The following is a 19,722-nucleotide window of genomic DNA, read 5'->3' as shown; positions in this document are numbered from 1 at the left end:
ACGCATTGATCCGTATTGCGGCATACAAGCATCTCATAAATGAAATGAATGGACAGAAGGTGTGGTGAGTCACTCTTGGCTTCATACTGGCAGCAGTCTGTGCATTTTGCAGCCCATTAGTGCAACAAAAACATCAACATGGCACTTAAATCCTTGATTATAAATGCCCGATTATTTACCACAACAGATATGTGATAAAAATATGTGAATGAATGCATGTGTACCAGTAAAAATAGCTCAGCCCACACTGAAAGTTTTGCGTGCTATTTGCACTACTGCGTGCATGCATTGCATTGTGGGATACAGTATCTCATGCAGTGAGCTCTGGTTATATACTGCACATTTCATCCTGATATTCTATAATCACAAGTAACCTACTGAGATCACGTGTAGGGCGGCAACAACAAATCCATCAAATGAAAATTTAAATAATTAATTAAAAGATTAGTCAGTAAAGGCACTTCAAAGCACACACACACACACACACACACACACACACATATATATAAATGAACATACAACTATTTATACATAAAACATTTATATATTTGCATAATGTATGCATTTTGGTTATGCAAAATGTAATGCTGCTGTCGCCATTACAAGTGTCACAATTTCAATAAAACAGAGTTTAAGTAAGATATGAAGTGCAATCATTTACATTAATAAGCAATATTTGTTGCTAAAAGTCAAAACCTAATTCATTTTAAACTTGTTAACCTAATAAATCACAAATTAATCGCACATCAAATTTGGTTGAGAAATTACCCCCAAAAGATAATTTAAAGTCATTATTGTGTTAAATGGGAAAAGCATCAAATAGACATTACAAAAAGTAGCTTTAAAATGAAATATTATATTCGCCCCCTTGTGGCTGGATGCACTAAATGTCATAAACCCCACCCTCTCCATGTAATATAATGGGACGTGGGAAAAACTAAACAATTAAATAATTCAAAAATTTTTTTCCAAAGATGGTTTCTGTCATTTTATGTAGTTTTTATCACATTGATGTAAGTTCAAGTGTTCGTTTTAAAAAAAATAAGTTTGGTTTTTAGTTAGTATTTGATGCTATAAAAACGGGGGTGTGACGTCATGATTGACAGCTGTGATCGAAAGAGTCACTAAGGCACCAACTGACTTTTTTTGGGATTTTCGGAAGGAGATCAAAACTTTAACTTTAATTTCTACATTTCCATAACTGTTTATTTCACGCCAACATAATGAGCTGTTCTGCAGTAAACTGTGCTAACCGATTCTGCGGGCGTGTGGGCGGGGCCTTGATAGCGTGCGACTCCACTTCATGCTCACTACTGCGCAAAATCAGATCTCAAGTTCACTACTGCGCAGACTCAGGTCCCAAATCAGTACAAGATGTCGGCGTGGAGGTGCGTCATCCATAATAGGACCCCTTTAAACCATTTTTGCACACACAAGCATATTAATCAATTGTTTGAAGAAATAATTGTAAGATTAAAATAGTAAAACAGTTGACAGTATACACTTCTCAGTATTCAGTAAGTGTGTTAGTATACATTCCAAACACAGTCAAACTCTATAGACTGTTGATGATGTTTATAATACCTTGATTATGTCACGGAATCCGCGGATACGGCAGGGGTGGGGGGGATTCCCCTCCCGGTCATCCTCCTCTTCCTCAGTGGCGGCGTAGCCTTCGTCGGGGCAGGAGTCGCTCTCTGGGTCGCCCACATTGGTCATGAGGTCGATGAGCTGCTCGAGCGGCGGGCTCAGCTCTCGCTCCTCGTTCTCTTTCAGGCCGTAATCCAGAGCCTTATAGATCATGATGCCCAGAGACTCGATCAGCTGCAGCACAAAGACACAAACACTCCGTCAGCACAACCGAAAGAGCTCATTAATTGCAATTTTTTTTATTAATCAGTTTGTTTGTCTTGTTTTCTCAGTAAAAATATTTGAACATGCTTCAAACAAGATACATTTACTTGCATGACATACCGAGGCTTGTTTCAGAGAATATAGCTTATATAATATCTTGACAATACTTCCAGGAAATTTTTAGGGATTTTAGAGCACTGGAAGGATTTTGTCTCCATTAGAAGTGCACTTAATACTGAAGTAGGGACACAAGAAACAGATACGGATTATGTAAAACCTCAAATTCAAAAGTAAACTAAATATATTTCGTCTCAAGTTTTCTAACAGTCAATCCTGGGGCTGAACTGACAGGGTGAAACTTTCTCTGTGACCTGATATGGCGAAACTAGTCTATTTACATTGTGTAAGCCTGTTACAACAGCTGTAAACTGGGTAAGGCGTCAATTAAAAACCGGTTGGGTTTCTAATAACACACACACAGAAGGATACAGCAGTAGTTATTGACTTTACTTCACAACGCAAACCTGTAACCTGTGTTTAATATAGCCTGGGCTGTATTACCTTTTACACGTGGAAAAAAAAGGTTTAGGATTTACTCTGAAACAATTTTGACTTAGAAATTGCTAGTAAATTTCACAAATAATGCAGAAATGTCAACACATTGAATTAAACATGAATTAAAATTTTTCTTGTAAAATGCAATCCAATAATCTTTGTATTATTGACAACTTTGATAATAATAAATAATTTTTTGTTCATTGTTTTTTTGATGATGAGTTCACATCACATTACAGTCGGATTTGAACCAAAATACTGTAGCGTTTGACTGAATTCACAGTCTTTGACATCATCAACAAAATATATTTTCTTCTCGCTTGTATGAACGGATAAATCAGAACAGTTGCGTGACCCAGTTTTTGGGCTGTGACCCACCAGTTGAGACTCACTAGACATAGAGAACAGAGATGAGGTCTATTCAGTAAAAATCAGCTGCCCATTTAACAGTCCTTGTTTGGTTCAATTTCACACTGAAACAGTTACATTTGCATTGCTGAATAAAAACACACAATCCCACAATGAATTTCAGGGCCTAAATATTGTGAAATTTTCTTTTTGAATATATTTTAAAATGTACTTTATTCCTGTGATCAAAGCTGAGTTTTCAGCTCCAGTCTTCAGTGTCACATGATCCTTCAGAAATTATTCTAATATGATGATTTGCTGCTCAAGAAACATTTCTGATTATTATCAATATTCAAAACAGTTGTGCTGCATCATATTTTTGTGGAAACTGTGATTTTTTTTTTTTTTTCAGGATTCTTTGAGGAACAGAAAATTCAAAAGAACAACATTGATTTGAAAGAGAAATCTTTTGCAACATTATAAATGTTTTTACTCTCACTTTTGACCAATTTAAAGGGTTAGTTAGTGGTTCGGCGTGCCAAAGTCACATGATTTCAGTAAACAAGGCTTCGTTACGTCATAAGTGTTTCAAAATTTCAATAGTTCACGTGACTTTGTCAGTTTGATACGTGCCCCGAACCATTGATTTGAAACAAAAGATTCGTAAAGCTTCATGAAGCAGTGTTTTGAAATCGCACATCACTAGATAAGATATTGTTGAATAAAGAAAAAAAAAAAAATTGTTTTTTGGTGCACAAAAAGTATTCTCGTCGCTTCATAACATTAAGGTTGAACCACTGTTGTCACATGACCTGTTTTAAATACGTCTTTAGTAACTTTCTGGGCATTTGAAAGTGTAAATTAACTTACTGACAATGCAGGCCTCACTGAGCCATCGGATTTCATCAAAAATATCTTTATTTGTGTTCTGAAGATGAACGAAGGTCTTATGGGTGTGGAACGACATGAGGGTGAGTAATTAATGACTGAATTTTCATTTTTTGGGTGAACTAACCCTTTAATGCATCGTTGCTGAATAAAAGTATTAATTTCTTTAAAAAAAATATTCTTACTGACCCCAAACTTTTGAATGTGTGCATGAAAAATGAATTGGATTTATTCATTAAAATGTTTCAATACTAGCTATCGAAAGCACTCACATATATAGCCTACCAATGAGCATCACAAATACATTCGTCTTTACATTGGTTTAGAAGGGGTTCTCAACTCGAGTCCTCGAGGTTCACTTTTCAGCAGTTTCGCTCCTACCTTTATCAAACTCACCTGCCTGTGATCCTGAAGACCTTGATTTTTCAGGTGTGTTTGATTAGGGTTGGAGCTAAACTCTGCAGGATTTTTTTTCCCTGTGCTTTTGGTTATTATCATGTTTAGACAAAACATCAGTTGCTCTTCATGACCTCACTCGTGGTCATGGCACTTATTTTCTTTATGAGATTCTCAGGGTCTTTTCTTTATGAGATTTACCCATGGATTAGGGGCTGTTTACATAACACTGGTTTTAACAAAAAATGTAAAACGTTTTTTGCGGTTTGGACGTTTAGACAACAACAGCGTTTTTGGGGCTTTAAAAAATGCAAACTTTTGAAAATGGTATTCAAAGTGCAAGTTTTTGAAAAGATACCGTTATCGTCTTCATGTAAACTACAAAAATGAAAATTTGTGAAAACGGTGACATCATGCGCATGTGTATTAAGTGTGTTTCTTTACAAAGTGACATCGCGAACTACTGGCCTGGCAGCAGAATACAGCGTTTTTTATTGTTTTCGCTGATCCGTGTGAACACAAAGGTGTCCTCTGTACATCACTGTGGTGTAAACATACCCTTTGAATATAATAAAGATGTTACTTTGAGTATTTTAGTTTCAGCATGTGTCTATCTTTCCACATGATTTAATGGTAAAATCTGTTGCCCTTAAACTCTTAAAAATAAAGGTTCTTTATTGGCATTGATGGTTCCATGAAGAACCTTCAACATCCATGGAACCTTTCCACTGGACAAAAGGTTCTTTAAATTTTTAAAATGTTCTTCATACTCAGAAAAAAAAAATATTCTGTTCAGAACTGATCACTGAAAGGTTCTTTGGGGAACCAATAATGGTTCTTTTATGGCATCACTCTGAAAACCCCCTTTTGGAACCTTTATTTTTAAGAGACCGGAGATTAAAACTCATATAACTCATATAATTCATATTTATACATTTGGCAGACCCTTTTATCCAAAGCAAAACTTTATAAGTTCATGCATTCGAAATACATTCAAATACATGAACTTCTGTCCATGTCATAAAGAGCGCTTTGTTGATAATCTCTGTGATGTTAATCAACCCAAACAGTTCACCGACAGATTCTTAAGATGAATTTCATCCAGAATGCATGAGCCTGCAGTGAAGTGGACAACAGACTCCTTCACTGTGATGTCTAGCAGCCCATTACCTCCATGAATAAAATTACTGGGTAACAATATCTTCAGTTTAAAAACTGATCATTAACCCCAAGAATCTCATAAAGAAAATAAGTGCCATTACCACAACTGAGGTAATGAAGAGAAACTGATGTTTTGTCTAAACAAATGATAATAACCAAAAGCACAGTAAAGTCACTGAAGCACAGGAACTGGATCTCAGTTGCATAAACACAGCCACTAAGTTAAGACTGTGTCTTAAGAACTAGTCTGACCAACTAGCAATTGTTTAGAGCTAATCAGTATTATCTTTTTAACTTGTAAGACTTGTCTAAGCAATTTATACAACTGGCGGGTCCAACTTAATCAGTTCTTCATGCAAAACATCTAATTGCATCTAGTCTCATGAATGTCAAATAATCCAGTATGACAAAGTGAAATACAAATCAACACGTGCAAACAACATTACACACCTACAGGGCTTTAAAGTAACCATGAAATCAAAATGGACAATTCTTATTTTTTATGGAATATAGCAGTATTTATTATAAATTATTTATTAACGAGGGCGGGGCAACCTGTCACTCACATGAGATCCACCAATAGCAAACCACAACCATCCAATCAATTCCCCATGGACAAAATCAAGCCCCGCCCTACATTTGTTCTTGTTCCAGAAGCTGTTTTACTCAGATATACAGTCAAACCAAAAATTATTCAGACACTAGATATAATTTATGATATATTTGTACTAGTGGGTGCAGGACACTATAGTTCATTTATGTAAGTGAGGATAGCAAAATAAAGTAAACTGTGACATATTATAACCAAAAATTCTTCATACAGTGGACTACCAGTAAACTGATAAAAAATTTGGAACCAAAAATTATTCAGACACTTTGACCTGACCATGTTTTGCTTAAGTGTTATCTGACATAATTAAGATTAATTTTTTCTGACACAGTTTAACTCTGAGGTCTTGTCATATTTTATTACCATTTTTTAAACTATAGTGAATAAACTATAATAATGAATGAAATGTTCAAGGTGTCTGAATACATTTTGGTTTGTCTGTACATCACAATAGGGAAGAAAAAAGATTGCAACTTCCATTTCATGCCGACTTTAATTTACACTGAGAATATCGCATTGAATTCGATCCAGTCTGCAGATTATTCTTGCCAAGAACTGCCAACTAGAACAGACAGAGAAATGAAATGCAACCAAAGACAGAAAATAAACAGTTCTGCTTGTGGATGTCTAGTTTACTTGCTATTAAATGCCTTGGACAAAACTCTGAACACTTCTTTCAGTCTGTTAGAGCTCTGCAGCGGGAACTCATCGCTTCTGGAAAGCTGCTTAACAAGGATTTGACTATGGAGTGAGTCTCATATACACAAACTGTAAAATGGGTTTGCTGTAGACTGCAAATCTGTGTGTGTGTCCTTATCCACCAGCTTGCAGTGCTAGACCTGTCAGTGCTTCTGTCAGGGACTGTTACTAATGCTAAAGTAACAATTATTCACATTATATAAGGACACTAAGACTATAGACTACATTAGCTATGTTTCCATTTAAAGTTGCAAAATTAACTTATGAGCAAAATTGGAATGTCGCATAAAACATTTGCGAATAAAGCAGCGTTTCCATCCCATGTGTTCAAGAGAACAAAATCATCACTTCCTGGAAAATTGCCGTCAAATATCTGTAATAAATACTCAAGTTGCTGCAATCTGGGATTTATTTGTTAAATGTGTTTCCATCATAGTTTAAGTGCATGTCTTCTTATCAGATAAATAATTATCCGACACAATTAAGCACATACTTTTTTTATGAGCATTTTTAGAATTTATGAACATATTGGCATTTCCATCCAGTGTTTTTTTATGAGATATCCCAAAATGCGCATAAAAATAGGTGGATGGAAACATGCAGTAGCTATTGAGATTTTGCTGAATGATCAAAATATATTAGCAATGTTCGTTTGCTTTAGTTCCATATAAAGAGAAAATAAGCAAATGAGACTAAAAACCTTTCATTTGCAAATTTGATGTATGTTCAACAAAAAAATAGCTGTACCATGAATACAATCAGCCATTGATTCACAGCGACTGAATGAAGTTGAGTTACATGCATATTTGAAATAATAGTCAAGTGACAGTCTGTCACACAGTCAGCTCTAGTCGATCTACTCTACACATCATAAACCTGAAAGGTCAAAGATTCTTGGGATGCAAACAGGGATCTGTCAGGTCTATACGTCTCTAATTGGCCTTTAAAATGTCACCAGCTGTTGACATCAAATTAATGAACTTGTGGAATGACAAACTGGACAGAGAGACCCGAGAGAGCAGAAAACATGACCTGGTGCTGATAGCTCACATCTGAATTTAGAAGAACACAGATGTGCCTGCAAATGTCTCTAAGCTGCAGGAGATACTGTGTTAAATAAAGCTGCTTATTCACTATTAGACTATTAAAAAAATTGTTTTAATTGAAAAAAGCTGAACTAAAATAAAATATAAAAATGAAATTAAAAACATACACATATTTAGGCAACATTTCTAATCTAATTTGAAGCACTAAAATTACTAACTGGAAATAAATAAAATCTAAAACGAAACTAAAAATATATTAAACCTAAAAAGTAATATTTAAAAAAAAAAAAATCTAATAAAAAATGACAAAAAAGCACATAAAAGAAATATTAACAATTTAACTAAAATTAAAATGAAAACATAAAGCTATAAATATGAATACAATTTTTATTATTAAATGTATTATTAAATTATTAATAATATTATTAAAAACCATAAAAGTATATAAATAAAACTAACAATGTAAAAGAGGGATCTAAGGCATATCTACAGACCAGAAGATCACGGGCGACACAATTAAAGGATTAGTTCACTTCAGAATTAAAATTTCCTGATAATTTACTCACCCCCATGTCATCCAAGATGTTTGTTTTTCTTTCTTCAGTCGAAAAGAAATGAAGGTTTTTGAGGAAAACATTCCAGGATTTTTCTCCATATAGTGGACTTCACTGGGGATCAACGGGTTGAAGGTCCAAATGTCAGTTTCAGTGCAGCTTCAAAGAGCTCTACATGATCCCAGACGAGGAATAAGAGTCTTATCTAGCGAAACGATCAGTCATTTTACGTAATGCGTGGCACATCACAAAGCAGTGCAAGATGAGCATTTGTGGTTAAAAAGTATATAATTTTTTTTTTTTTTAGAAAATGACCAATCGTTTCACTAGATAAGCCCCTTATTCCTCGTCTGGGATCATGTAGAGCTCTTTGAAGCTGCACTGAAACTGACATTTGGACCTTCAACCCGTTGGTATCTGTTGAAGTCCACTATATGGAGAAAAATCCTGGAATGTTTTCCCTCAAAAACCTTCATTTCTTTTCGACTGAACAAAGACATAAACATCTTGGATGACATGGGGGTGAGTAAATTATCAGGAAATTTGAATTCTGAAGTGAACTAATCCTTAACAAACACATTTCATGCTGTCATGAGGAAAGAGCTTCATCACTCACCTGTGTTGATGATCGGATGGGATTACGTACACCTATGGGAGAACAGAAGAGATGACAGTCAGACGACAGCTTACAGCGCTCACTTCACATCCGTTATGTAATTGACTGGACATTCTGCAGTGCTGTTTGTTCTTACATAAACACACTGAAGACTGCAAATGTGATACACATATTCTTTATGCATCTGATGACTATTAACTCTAAAACAGCTATCAACCTGAGTGCATCAGATAACGTCAGTCGGCTTTGATTGAACATGCAAAAACACATAATGATTCTGAAATCCACTTAATCTCAGGACAAGGCAAAGTCAGCAAAGAAACAGATCTCTCCACTGTTATTCTGCAGTCGACAGCGAATGAGGAACATGTTTATCACCAGCACTTTTGACAAAGCAACTTGAACCTGCTTTCTCCACAAGACATATTGATCTTGACACCATGAAAGCAATGACAGTAGGATTTAATATTAAAAGGGAAAATGAATAGAAAAAAAATGGAAAGAAATCCGACGGACTCGGGCAGAAATCATGATCATGGATGAGCTAATGTGTTAAAGTTTTATTAACGTTACAGTGGCATGAAGCTGGATGGGTCGAGAGCCGTGGGAGTGGAACGATGCCGCTGGAGCGAATGCTAATGATAGACACCAATCTTGAGCCCAGCTGAGCTTTTATTATGCTTAATATGTAGTCGGCCACTTCCACTCTTTTTGTTGTGTATGTGGGGTAACGCAGCGCTGTTTTACATACTTAAAACTCATACTAAATACATTTGAGTGTGTTGAAAGTTGTTATAACGTTACTCTGTGCGTTCGCTCGGTGGCTGCTATGAGTGACTTGTTGCACTTTGCAGTAATCTAGATCGAGGCAGCACGGATATGACATCATTGACAGGCGACGCAATGACGTGTCCTGGTTAAAATTGCTGATTTCTCTGGATTTAAACATTGTTGGAAACATTTGGGATAATGTAAGTACACAAGTCAACAAAATATATATTATTGTTCTAGTGGTTTGTGGATATTTTAATCTAAACATCTTGCATATTGTGCCTTTTAAGAAAGAGAAACTTCTGAGCAATAATGTAATCCTCTGGAATGGCAACAAATATGTTAATCTTTTAAACTGCGGATAAGCTACACAGTGAGCATATTTCATTATTATCAGCAGCATTTTAACATGTGAAACAATTAAAGCACTGGGGATAATGCAATGCCTTTAACTGGGCTTGAACTAAAAAGATATTAAACTCATTCTCCATTCACAGGTGCTTTTAATATCACTGAGATATTATAGCTTTTATTAAAGGATTAGTCCACTTTCAAATAAAATTTTCCTGATAATTTACTCACCCCCATGTCATCCAAGATGTTCATGTCCTTCTTTCTTCAGTCGAAAAGAAATTAAGGTTTTTGATGAAAACATTCCAGGATTTTTCTCCATATCAAAGGTCAAAATTACAGTTTCAGTTCAGCTTCAAAGAGCTTTAAACGATACCAGACGAGGAATAAGAGTCTTATCTAGAGAAACCATCAGTCATTTTCGAAAAAAAATGTAAATGTATATGCTTTATATAAACAAATGTTTGCCTTCTAAGTGCTTCCGCCAAAACCGCATTTCCGTATTCTCCAAAAAGTTTACACTGTATGTCCTACGCCTTCCCTATTCTACTTACTGAACGAAAGCGGCGCCAGTTACATTTTTTCCGTAAGTAGAATAGGGAAGGCGTAGGACATACAGCGTAAACTTTTTGGAGAATACGGAAATGCGGTTTTGGCGGAAGCACTTAGAAGGCAAACATTTGTTTATATAAAGCACATACATTTACATTTTTTTAGAAAATGAGTGATGGTTTCTCTAGATAAGACTCTTATTCCTCGTCTGGTATCGTTTAAAGCTCTTTGAAGCTGCACTGAAACTGACATTTTGACCATCAACCGTTTGAGCTCCAGTGAAGTCCACTATAAGGAGAATAATCCTGGAATGTTTTCATCAAAAACCTTCATTTCTTTTCGACTGAAGAAAGAAAGACATGAACATCTTGGATGACATGGGGGTGAGTAAATTATCAGGACAATTTTTTTAGAAAGTGGACTAATCCTTTAAAGGGTTAGTTCACCCCAAAATGAAATTTCTGTCATTAATTACTCAACCTCATGTCGTTCCACACATGTAAGACCTTCGTTCTTCTTTGGAACACAAATTAAGATATTTTTGATATGCTGTCAGATTTTCTTCCATTGACTGCCTTTGCAACGTCCACTTTGACGCTTCAAAAGCTTCATAAAGAGTTCGGAAAACTAATCCATATGAATCGAGCTGGTTTAGTCCAATTTTTCTGAAGAGAATCGAGCGCTTGTTATGACGAACATATTTAATTTAAGCTTTTACTCGCATGTAAACTTTGATCTGTGGTAATTGCAAAGGCAGTCAATGGAAGGAAATCTGACAGCATTCTGTCATCAAAAATATCTTAATTTTAAAAAGTCCTACAGGTGTGGAATGACATGAAGGTGAGTAATTAATGACAGAATTTTCATTTTGGGGTGAACTAACCCTTTAATATTTTTCCATTTTCATTTTATTTAAAGTTATAGCAATTTTGTTGTTTTTGTAATTTTATTAAAAAAATATTTTTTATTAAGTTGTATTTCATTCCGTTTTAGTTTTTGTTATTTTAGTACATCAAGTTAAACTAGAAATGCTGAAATAAAACAAGTTTATGTCCTTTTATATGTTATTTTTTTCAGTTCACATTTTTTAATGGTTTTAGTTTTAGTTAACTATAATAACCCTGTTTCAGACACACCCCAAATACAAATCCTAATACCAGAAATCATGGGCTTCTGGATCATTTTAGTGCATTATGTCAAAATATGTGTGACATAGCATACATAATTCACTTGAACCTATAGTGAAATTACATTTTGCAAAGAATATGAACATGAAATTTCCCAGGCCCTGAGCTCTATATTGTGTTTATCAGCATGTGCATCAGGGAGCATCTATAACTGTAAACAACAGTGACTGTGAACACAACTTATTTATGCTTCATTAAAGCTGTCTTGTGTTTAATTTAGACTCATGCATGCACGGTTTTCAATTTAGTCCACTGATTGTATCCTACTGGCCTGCTGATAAAGGCCTATTTCACAATCCCAAATCATTCTCGGTTACATAACAGATCAGTGATGTCAAAAATGCAAAAACTAAAGAAATGTGAAATATAAGATATTAGGAGGAGCATGACACAATTGCAAAACATTTAACATGCAAATTTGCATATCAGGTGATCACTCAATATTGTGCAATTTGTGATGCAGAACACTATAGGGATAAAATGCAAACATATATAAGATGTTCACTTGCACGCAAATGCATGACAATTAACATATGTTATATATAGAAATGCACATGCCGATGTGTGTAATGGACGCGGAAGGTCTTGATTTGTCACCTGATCTGCCTCCGGAATGTAACCGCACCGCTCCGTCTTTATAAATCCTCACATCTCCCGGTCCTCCGGCACCAGCAGAGACACTGGAACCGTCCCTGTCCTCCAAAAACGAGCGACAGCACTGGTAACACACAGCCCACGCCTGCTCCTCATTGATGGGCTGCTTGTATAGATGTAAAATCTCGTCCAGGGACAGCGCATCTCCATCTTCACTGTCCATGATGGGATGCGCATCATCATCCTCCTCTATCAGCTTGTGTCCGTCATCTTCATCATCATCATCTCTCCTGCGAGCCATCGTGTCATCCTACCCAGCAGAGAGAAGACAGTGCTGGAGATGAATGCACCTGCGCTCGGTGTGGATGCTGCTGCTGCTGCTCACTGCTGTTTCTGCATCACAAACGTGAAGAATGGAAAACTACGTCAAACAGGGATGTCAAAGTAGGCGGGGCTCAAATGAAAAATATGGCACAACTATGAGTATGAGTGAGAATAATACTTATATAATAATTTATACAGGTTAATATATATATATATATATATATATATATATATATATATATATATATATATATATATATATATATATCAAATATAATAAATTATATTAATATAATATATTAATATATCATAAACACACACATTATATATATATATATATATATATATATATATATATATATATATATATATATATATATATATATTTAAACATTTAACTAAAAAAATTGAAGCGCACAGGTGTCACGTGTTATCTGTTCCTTTGCTCAGCGCTGGCCATGATGAACCAATCAGAGTCGTTTGTGATCACATGATAAGGATGTCGTTACTAAATAAATTTGTAGAAATCGCTGAGGTGGACTTTAATTTTAATGTCAAGAAACGTATAATTAATAGATTTAAACAGTTACACTTTTTAGACTATAAATATCTACAGTACTTCTGAGAATCGAATCTGAGCCCTTTAGCGCCCCTTGTGGAAACACACAGTATGACACAAAGGAATCGAGTGGCAATGTTTGCTGTAATTCTATAAAATTTCATACCGTTTTGAGAATTAAAATACATATAAATTACTACTAATTAAGATTCTACAATAAACTGATATGATATATATGCTCACATCCAGTAGTTTTGAACGCATTCTGCTGTCTTTGTGGAACACGAATCTCATATATTCATATATAGATCGGAAAAACGAAATTATTTTAATATGGATGCTTTGAATTACAATTCGATGTTGTTTGCATTCATTATATGTGGTTTGTTTCGGAAAAACTGCCCTGAGTTAGCGTTGATTTGCCACCAGAGGGAGATACGCAAACATTTCCGTTCATACTTTCTCAGTTGAACACTTTACCAGAGAGAAATCCTAATCTGTTAAATGAATATTTCCATAACTTCAAACTGTCCTTTGATGAAATATATTTCTGGACGGCGTCCTGGGTCGAAAGACTAATCATAAATCATACTAATCATGCCGCTGCTGTTGCTCGGTAACCCTCAAACGTTCAAAACACGATACATAATTAATATTTATGAAGTAAGTCTTTACCAGAGTTTGATTGGCTAATACACCAACAGACTCTCCAACGTCTGTGTTTCAGCAAATCAGGCGGGCCTGCGTAGCATTACGTATTTAATATTCATAAGCCAGTCATTGGCGCTGCTCATGCGCACTGTGAGGTAAAGCTTCAAAACAATGGCGGTAGACGGTTTGACCATAACAGAGCAATGGATCAGAGAGAAATTGAACCTTCAACACAGCTGCTTAGGTAAACACAAATATATTGATATTTACATGATATAGTCTAATATATAGGCACAATTTGATAAACTAATATTTTGAATAATTTATTGCAGCGGACGTCCGATCATTGACTCTTCCAGGAACATATGAAGGGAAAATCTGTCATTTAGGAACATCCCTAAAAAACTTTGTGCGTCTGAAAACACTGGATCTTTCACATAATGCACTGGTTACAGTTCAGGTAAAGATTATATATAATTTATATACATACATAAATATATATATATATATATATATATATATATATATATATATATATATATATATATACACACACACACACACACACTACCAGTCAAAAGTTTGGAGACATTATTATTTTTAATGTTTTTGAACGAAGTCTCTTATGCTCACTAAGGCTGCATAATAAATACAGAAAAAAACAATAATGTTGTGAAATATTATTACAATTTAAAATTATGGTTTTCTATTTTAATATACTTTAAAATATAATTTATTTCTGTGATCAAAGCTTTATTTTTAGCATCATTACTCCAGTCTTCAGAGTCACATGATCCTTCAGAAATCATTCTAATATGATGATTTATTATCAGTGTTGGAAACCGTTGTGCTGCTTAATATTATTTTATAACCTGTGATACTTTTTCAGGATTCATTGATGAATAAAAAGTTAAAAAATATCAGCATTTATTTAAAATAGAAATCTTTTGTAACAATATACACTACCGTATCAGTATTTTTTTTTCTTGCCTTTTTTTTTTTTTAAATAAATTAATACTTTTATTCAGCATGGATGTGTTAAATTGATAAAAAGTGATAGTAAAGATTTATATTGTTAGAAAAGATTTATATTTTGAACAAATGCTGTTCTTTTTAACCTTTTATTCATCAATGAATCCTGAAAAAAATCACAGGTTACAAAAATATATTAAGCAGCACGACTGTTTCCAATTTTGATAATAACTGAGTATCAAATCATCATATCAGAATGATTTCTGAAGGATCATGTGACTCTGAAGACTGGAGTAATGATGCTGAAAATGCAGCTTTGATCACAGAAATAAAATAGAAAACCATCATTTTAAATTGTAATAATATTTCGCAATATTATTGTTTTTTTCAATATTTATTATGAAATAAATGCAGCTTTAATGAGCATAAGAGACTTCATTCATTCCAAACTTTTGACAGATAGTGTACGTGTGTGTATTTATATATGTGTGTGTGTGTGTATATATGTATGTATATGTATGCATGCATGCATGTATGTATGTATTTGTGTGTGATTAAAGTGAAAGTTTGTAATTGACTGTACATTAAGTACTTGTTATTAGCAGCCACTGACAGTAAATCAAAATGTACAGAAAGGTGAACACTGTTGCATATCTGTGATATTTGCAGGGGATTGAGCATTTGGAAATGCTGGAGAGACTGAATCTGTACTACAACAGACTGGCGTCTCTACAGGACGTCTTTTCCCTGCACAAGCTGCAGAATTTAAAGGAACTGGACTTGCGGCTGAATCCTGTGGTCAAGAGACACCCGCACTACCGTTTGTACTTGGTCCACGCAATGACCAAACTCCGCAAACTTGGTACATCATCTGTTTTCTCTCTGTTACTGTGTCGGGTTGACTGGGACGCCCAAATCAGTGTTTTGAATTGTTTTTTTTCCCCCTTCTCTATTATAGATGACCGTCCAGTGCGAGACAGAGAAAGAAAGGCTGCTCTCATGCATTTCTCATCAGAGGCAAATCTAGACACTAATCATAAGAAACATGTCTTAACACAAGACACAACTTGCAGGTAATGCGGTGTTGTTATTGTTAACCAAAACTAAAACTATTAAAAATAGTTTTCAGAGGTCATTGATTATGCCACTGTTTTACAGAAGTAGTGAGCTCAGAATAAAAGCAATGCAGAAGATGATGAAGACGCTCTCGCTTCTAGAGGGGAATGAGGAAGTTGCACTCAATGACGTTTCTAGCAAGACCTGGAATAGCAAGAGACCTCAAACTCTCTCCGTCCGCTCTGAGAACGAGTGCAGCCCTCATCTGTTACAGGGTAAACACTGCACAGTTACCTCACACTATATATTTTGCTTTATCAGTATAATCTAAAAGACAAACAGTATTTATTGCCAATATATATAGTTAATTTTTAATACATCACCCAGCCATACAGAGAGACAATACATACAAATCACATAACCGTGCTTTACCATGTTTAATGCATGACTTGCCAATTGTTTTTCTTTTTTCTTTTCTTTTTAGAAAATCCATCTGAATCTGAAATCATACATTTAATCAATGATTCTGATTGTGAAACGTTGCCAAAACAAAATCAGGTGCATCATGGTCTATACAATATTATTTGCAAATACTATTTCAGTTCTAAATATAGTTATTGTTATTTATTTAATCATTTATTTAATTGTCTGTCATGTAGGAATCTGTTCCCAAGAGCTCAGATTATAAGAATGGTGAATTTTTTTTTTGTTATTCCACTTTATGTCCACTATGGAGTGACATTTCTCTCATTTTGTTGTACAAGTGATTTGTTGTTTAACCTTTAACCATATATCTACTCAGTACTGTCATTATTATTGTGGAATAATTATCCTTTTTTCTGATTTACACCATTAGAGGCTTCCGTTCGTTCTCATAGAGTCACGTTTGTGAGCCCCATCATGGAGAGCCGTCAGTCGGTCAGGAGTGTGACAGTTCGAGGAGAACACGTCTTTACACCACATCCTACAGACACGCGGTCTGCTTCACAGGGTACTTCAATACTAGTCTAATAATAGTTTACTCCCAGACTATTCTCTTTTAAACCTGGCATTGCATATTATGATTATTTTTGTCTCTGTGACGAATTGTTTTTGTTCCTCTATTTTAAGTGGCTTTGGATAATATCATCTGCTAAATGCATAAATGTGAATGAAAATAGAAATAATGTACATTATTTTGTTGCAGAACTTGATTGCACAGCCATTAAATGGCGAAACCAACATCAAGACAGAGCAAATCCAGTCTTGCATCCTCCCAGATTAACTTACCAGAACACAGGAACCTCAGATAGAAGCCCAACTGTGTCAGAGAGAAGACACAAACCACAGAAGGTCAGTAACGGTCTCTGTTTCTGTAGGCTGCAACTCCTCAAACACAAACAGACCTGACTGTATCCTTTTTCATTGATCTGAATCAGGGCGCCTACAGGAAGCCCATGGAGTTGCTCCTCAGCATGATGGAGGAGCTCTGGTCTGGGAAGGAGGAGAATCAACAAAACAGGACGTTCCTCAGTAAGTGATCTTCTCCGTAAAAGACCAGTCCATAACTGGTAAACTAGTCCCACTAATCTAGTGCTTTCTGTCGGTGATGTCCAGTGAAGATGGTTCAGATCCTCAGCATGATGGAGCAGGATGTTGTGGGAGGAGAACAGGAGATCCAAACTCTTAAAGAGACTCTCAAAGCCTTGACCGCTCGGAATGAACTACAGGAAAAACAACGTCAGTCTGAGATTGAAGATCTCACACTTCAGCTTCAGCAGACGCAGGAGTCTATCGTAAGATAATTTCAATTTAAAGGGGTCTTATTATGCTTTTTTTACATTTTCAACTTTCTTTAGTGTGTAACAAAGTCCCTGTGTCACAAGTGTCACTGTTTCTGAAATGCCTCCATTGAGTTTTCTTCCAGGAACGAACACGTCACAATATTCCTCATTTAAATATTTCCCGCCCAAGGCAAACTCAAAATAAGGGGCGGGGTCTGGTTGAGTTAGTAGTGTGTTGAAACATTGCAATGTTTTTGTCAGGAGTAACAACTGCAGATTATGAGTTACCTGCGGTGAGTCTGACATAATGAATCCACTAACACGACACAGCGAATGCCGGTGGTAAACACTCGTGTTCCAATACTCGTGCACGAGTTTTGGGAGGCGTTCCCTCGAAATGAGCTGTGAAGGAGGGGGTTGTTCTTACGCATGCGCTCATTTCAAAAACTCACTAACAGTCTTTGGTTTCTCAGTTGTTGAAAACATCCTCTATAGCACCTTTAAGCATGAAAATCTATTCTAGTAGACTTTGAAAAAGGGCATAATGGGTTCCCTTTCAATTTTGAACTAGTTTATTAACTCAACTGAACAATGTCCGTATGATTTGTGTGCTATACTGTATATTTTCAGGAGATTTCGGTGAATATGCCACACAAAGCTATCGTATGATTTCAGAAGTCTTGGGGTCTGGTGTATAAGCATTGCAGTGCGTGCATAATTATTAGGCAAGTCAATATTCTGATCATATTTTATTTCCAAGCACATTTTACCAATTCCAAATCACATCAATCTTAATAACTATTAATTTTGTATGTAATTTATAAGTGATATATATTTGGTGACAAGTCTCTGATAATCTGACACCTTGTACTTCTGGAGACTCCAGGAAGTTTGCAGTTATGTAAAATGGTGGCACTGGAGACTAATAGGTTCCTGATGGTCTTTTGCAGTTAAAATCTTTCAAATCAACCTGTTAATTGTTTTTTTTTGTGACCCTGCTGCCCCAGAGAGGATTTCATCCAATGGTCTCACCTTAATATTGCATTTATGGGCATCTAATCATTTTTTACTTTTCAATGCGAGTTAAATCACTTTTTTTTTTTTTACCCATTTCACCTGTAAAAGAAATCCAGCTCAATAATTATGCACATCTGAATATAAAATATTTTTAACTTCCAGTCCTAGTCAACAATTATATGTCACTTATAAATGATTATATACAAAATGAGATTGATGTGGTTTGGACTTGGTATAATGTGCATGGAAATATCAACTTGCCTAATAATTATGCACGCACTGTACAATTTTCCATGCACAAATCGGAATTTATAAAAATATAAACATGGATATTTTCATTCTAAAACAAGGCAAATACTGATTGATTTTAGCAGTGTAATGTGAATGGCATTTACAAGTCTGTATGTAATATTTTCATTGCATTTTGTACTGTTAACAGGGTAGTTTCACATCGATGGGAATATGCATATGGAAATTTATGCTAAATTATGTTATGCATTGTAAAACTAGTTTTATTCATGAGGCCCTTGGTGTTTTTTGTCCTTTTCTTCCTTTTTAGAAGTAAATAATGACAAGCGGTTTACTTTTCATTCTTTCTTACATCACATTTGTGCTCTTGTCTTTAATACAGACAGCCCTTAACGAGCAGCTGAAGAATGTGTTGGAGGAAAATGTGTCTTTACAGAAACAGCTTATCAGAGCAGAAAAGAAGCTGCTGTCCTCTCATCTGAAGAAAACCCCAAATATGGAGAGCAGAAGTTAGTACTTCAATTCTCAGGTTTTAGTATGAGAGTGAAACTGCTTTGATAATGCTTGGTGTGTTTTTAGGAGAGCTGTCAGTCCCTGAGGATTTGAATGTGAAAAGACACACGATTCAAGAGGGAAATGGAGCGAATGAGCAGCTAGAGAGCTACAGGTAGGTGTAAAGGTGATCCAAATGCTACGCAGCTATAAAACCCACAAAATTGTGTCCATTTCTTTCTTTTTGCAGGACTTTGATAGCCAGAAATGAGCGTTTGCTGCAGCAGTTGGAAGAGGCTCTAATGAGCTGATTGGTGCAAATGCTTCCAGTAGACAGTGTGACATCTGCATTTAAAGAGTTTTAATTTATTACAAATCTGGCCTTTAAAAGATGGATACCTCTTTTTGTAAAAGCCTTTTGTTTTATAAACAGTCTCAACATGTTCACGTGTTCTCT

The 19,722-nt window shown here is 35.3% G+C and overlaps 2 protein-coding genes across 8 annotated transcripts in view; one reads left to right on the top strand and one right to left on the bottom strand.

Annotated features, from left to right (window-relative positions):
- Nucleotides 1-13,713, bottom strand: part of spire1b (spire-type actin nucleation factor 1b) — a 32,552-nt gene extending 18,839 nt beyond the window's left edge. The window contains exons 1-4 of one of the 6 annotated variants that reach the window (XM_048152133.1): nt 13,586-13,713; nt 12,186-12,575; nt 8,728-8,759; nt 1,585-1,824 (exon numbers count right to left, since the gene is read on the bottom strand). In XM_048152133.1, the coding sequence (XP_048008090.1) occupies nt 1,585-1,824; nt 8,728-8,759; nt 12,186-12,483 (570 nt within the window). In that variant the 5' untranslated portion in view covers nt 12,484-12,575; nt 13,586-13,713. Of the gene's footprint in view, nt 1-1,584; nt 1,825-8,727; nt 8,760-12,185; nt 12,576-12,924; nt 13,426-13,524 lie in introns of those variants that run through there. The other 5 variants (XM_048152136.1, XM_048152135.1, XM_048152134.1 and 2 more) reach the window with 5 other exon arrangements.
- Nucleotides 13,714-13,801: 88 nt separating this feature from the next.
- Nucleotides 13,802-19,709, top strand: cep72 (centrosomal protein 72). 2 transcript variants are annotated; one of them, XM_048152139.1, is made up of 14 exons: nt 13,802-13,960; nt 14,049-14,176; nt 15,358-15,550; nt 15,647-15,761; nt 15,847-16,019; nt 16,229-16,302; nt 16,404-16,437; nt 16,601-16,735; nt 16,931-17,076; nt 17,163-17,256; nt 17,341-17,519; nt 19,156-19,282; nt 19,353-19,440; nt 19,516-19,709. In XM_048152139.1, the coding sequence occupies exons 1-14, from the start codon at nt 13,888-13,890 to the stop codon at nt 19,574-19,576; spliced, it is 1,620 nt and encodes a 539-aa protein (XP_048008096.1). In that variant the 5' UTR covers nt 13,802-13,887; the 3' UTR covers nt 19,577-19,709. The 2 variants fall into 2 exon arrangements, with proteins under 2 accessions (XP_048008096.1, XP_048008095.1); XM_048152138.1 differs by having other exon boundaries at nt 13,858-13,960; nt 15,850-16,019.
- The last annotated feature ends 13 nt before the right edge of the window (nt 19,710-19,722 follow it).

This window comes from Megalobrama amblycephala, linkage group LG13 (genome assembly GCF_018812025.1).
Source record: "Megalobrama amblycephala isolate DHTTF-2021 linkage group LG13, ASM1881202v1, whole genome shotgun sequence".
Lineage (NCBI taxonomy): Eukaryota > Metazoa > Chordata > Actinopteri > Cypriniformes > Xenocyprididae > Megalobrama > Megalobrama amblycephala.
The sequence above is the reverse complement of the archived record's forward strand: the minus strand, read 5'-3'. Positions and strand labels throughout refer to the sequence as shown.

Coding starts and splice junctions, on each gene's coding strand:
- cep72 (XM_048152139.1), top strand. CDS start 13,888: ATGGCGGTAGACGGTTTGACCATAACAGAGCAATGGATCAGAGAGAAA. Junction 17,077..17,162: donor GAAGACACAAACCACAGAAG/GTCAGTAACGGT, acceptor GATCTGAATCAG/GGCGCCTACAGGAAGCCCAT. Junction 17,520..19,155: donor AGCAGACGCAGGAGTCTATC/GTAAGATAATTT, acceptor TCTTTAATACAG/ACAGCCCTTAACGAGCAGCT.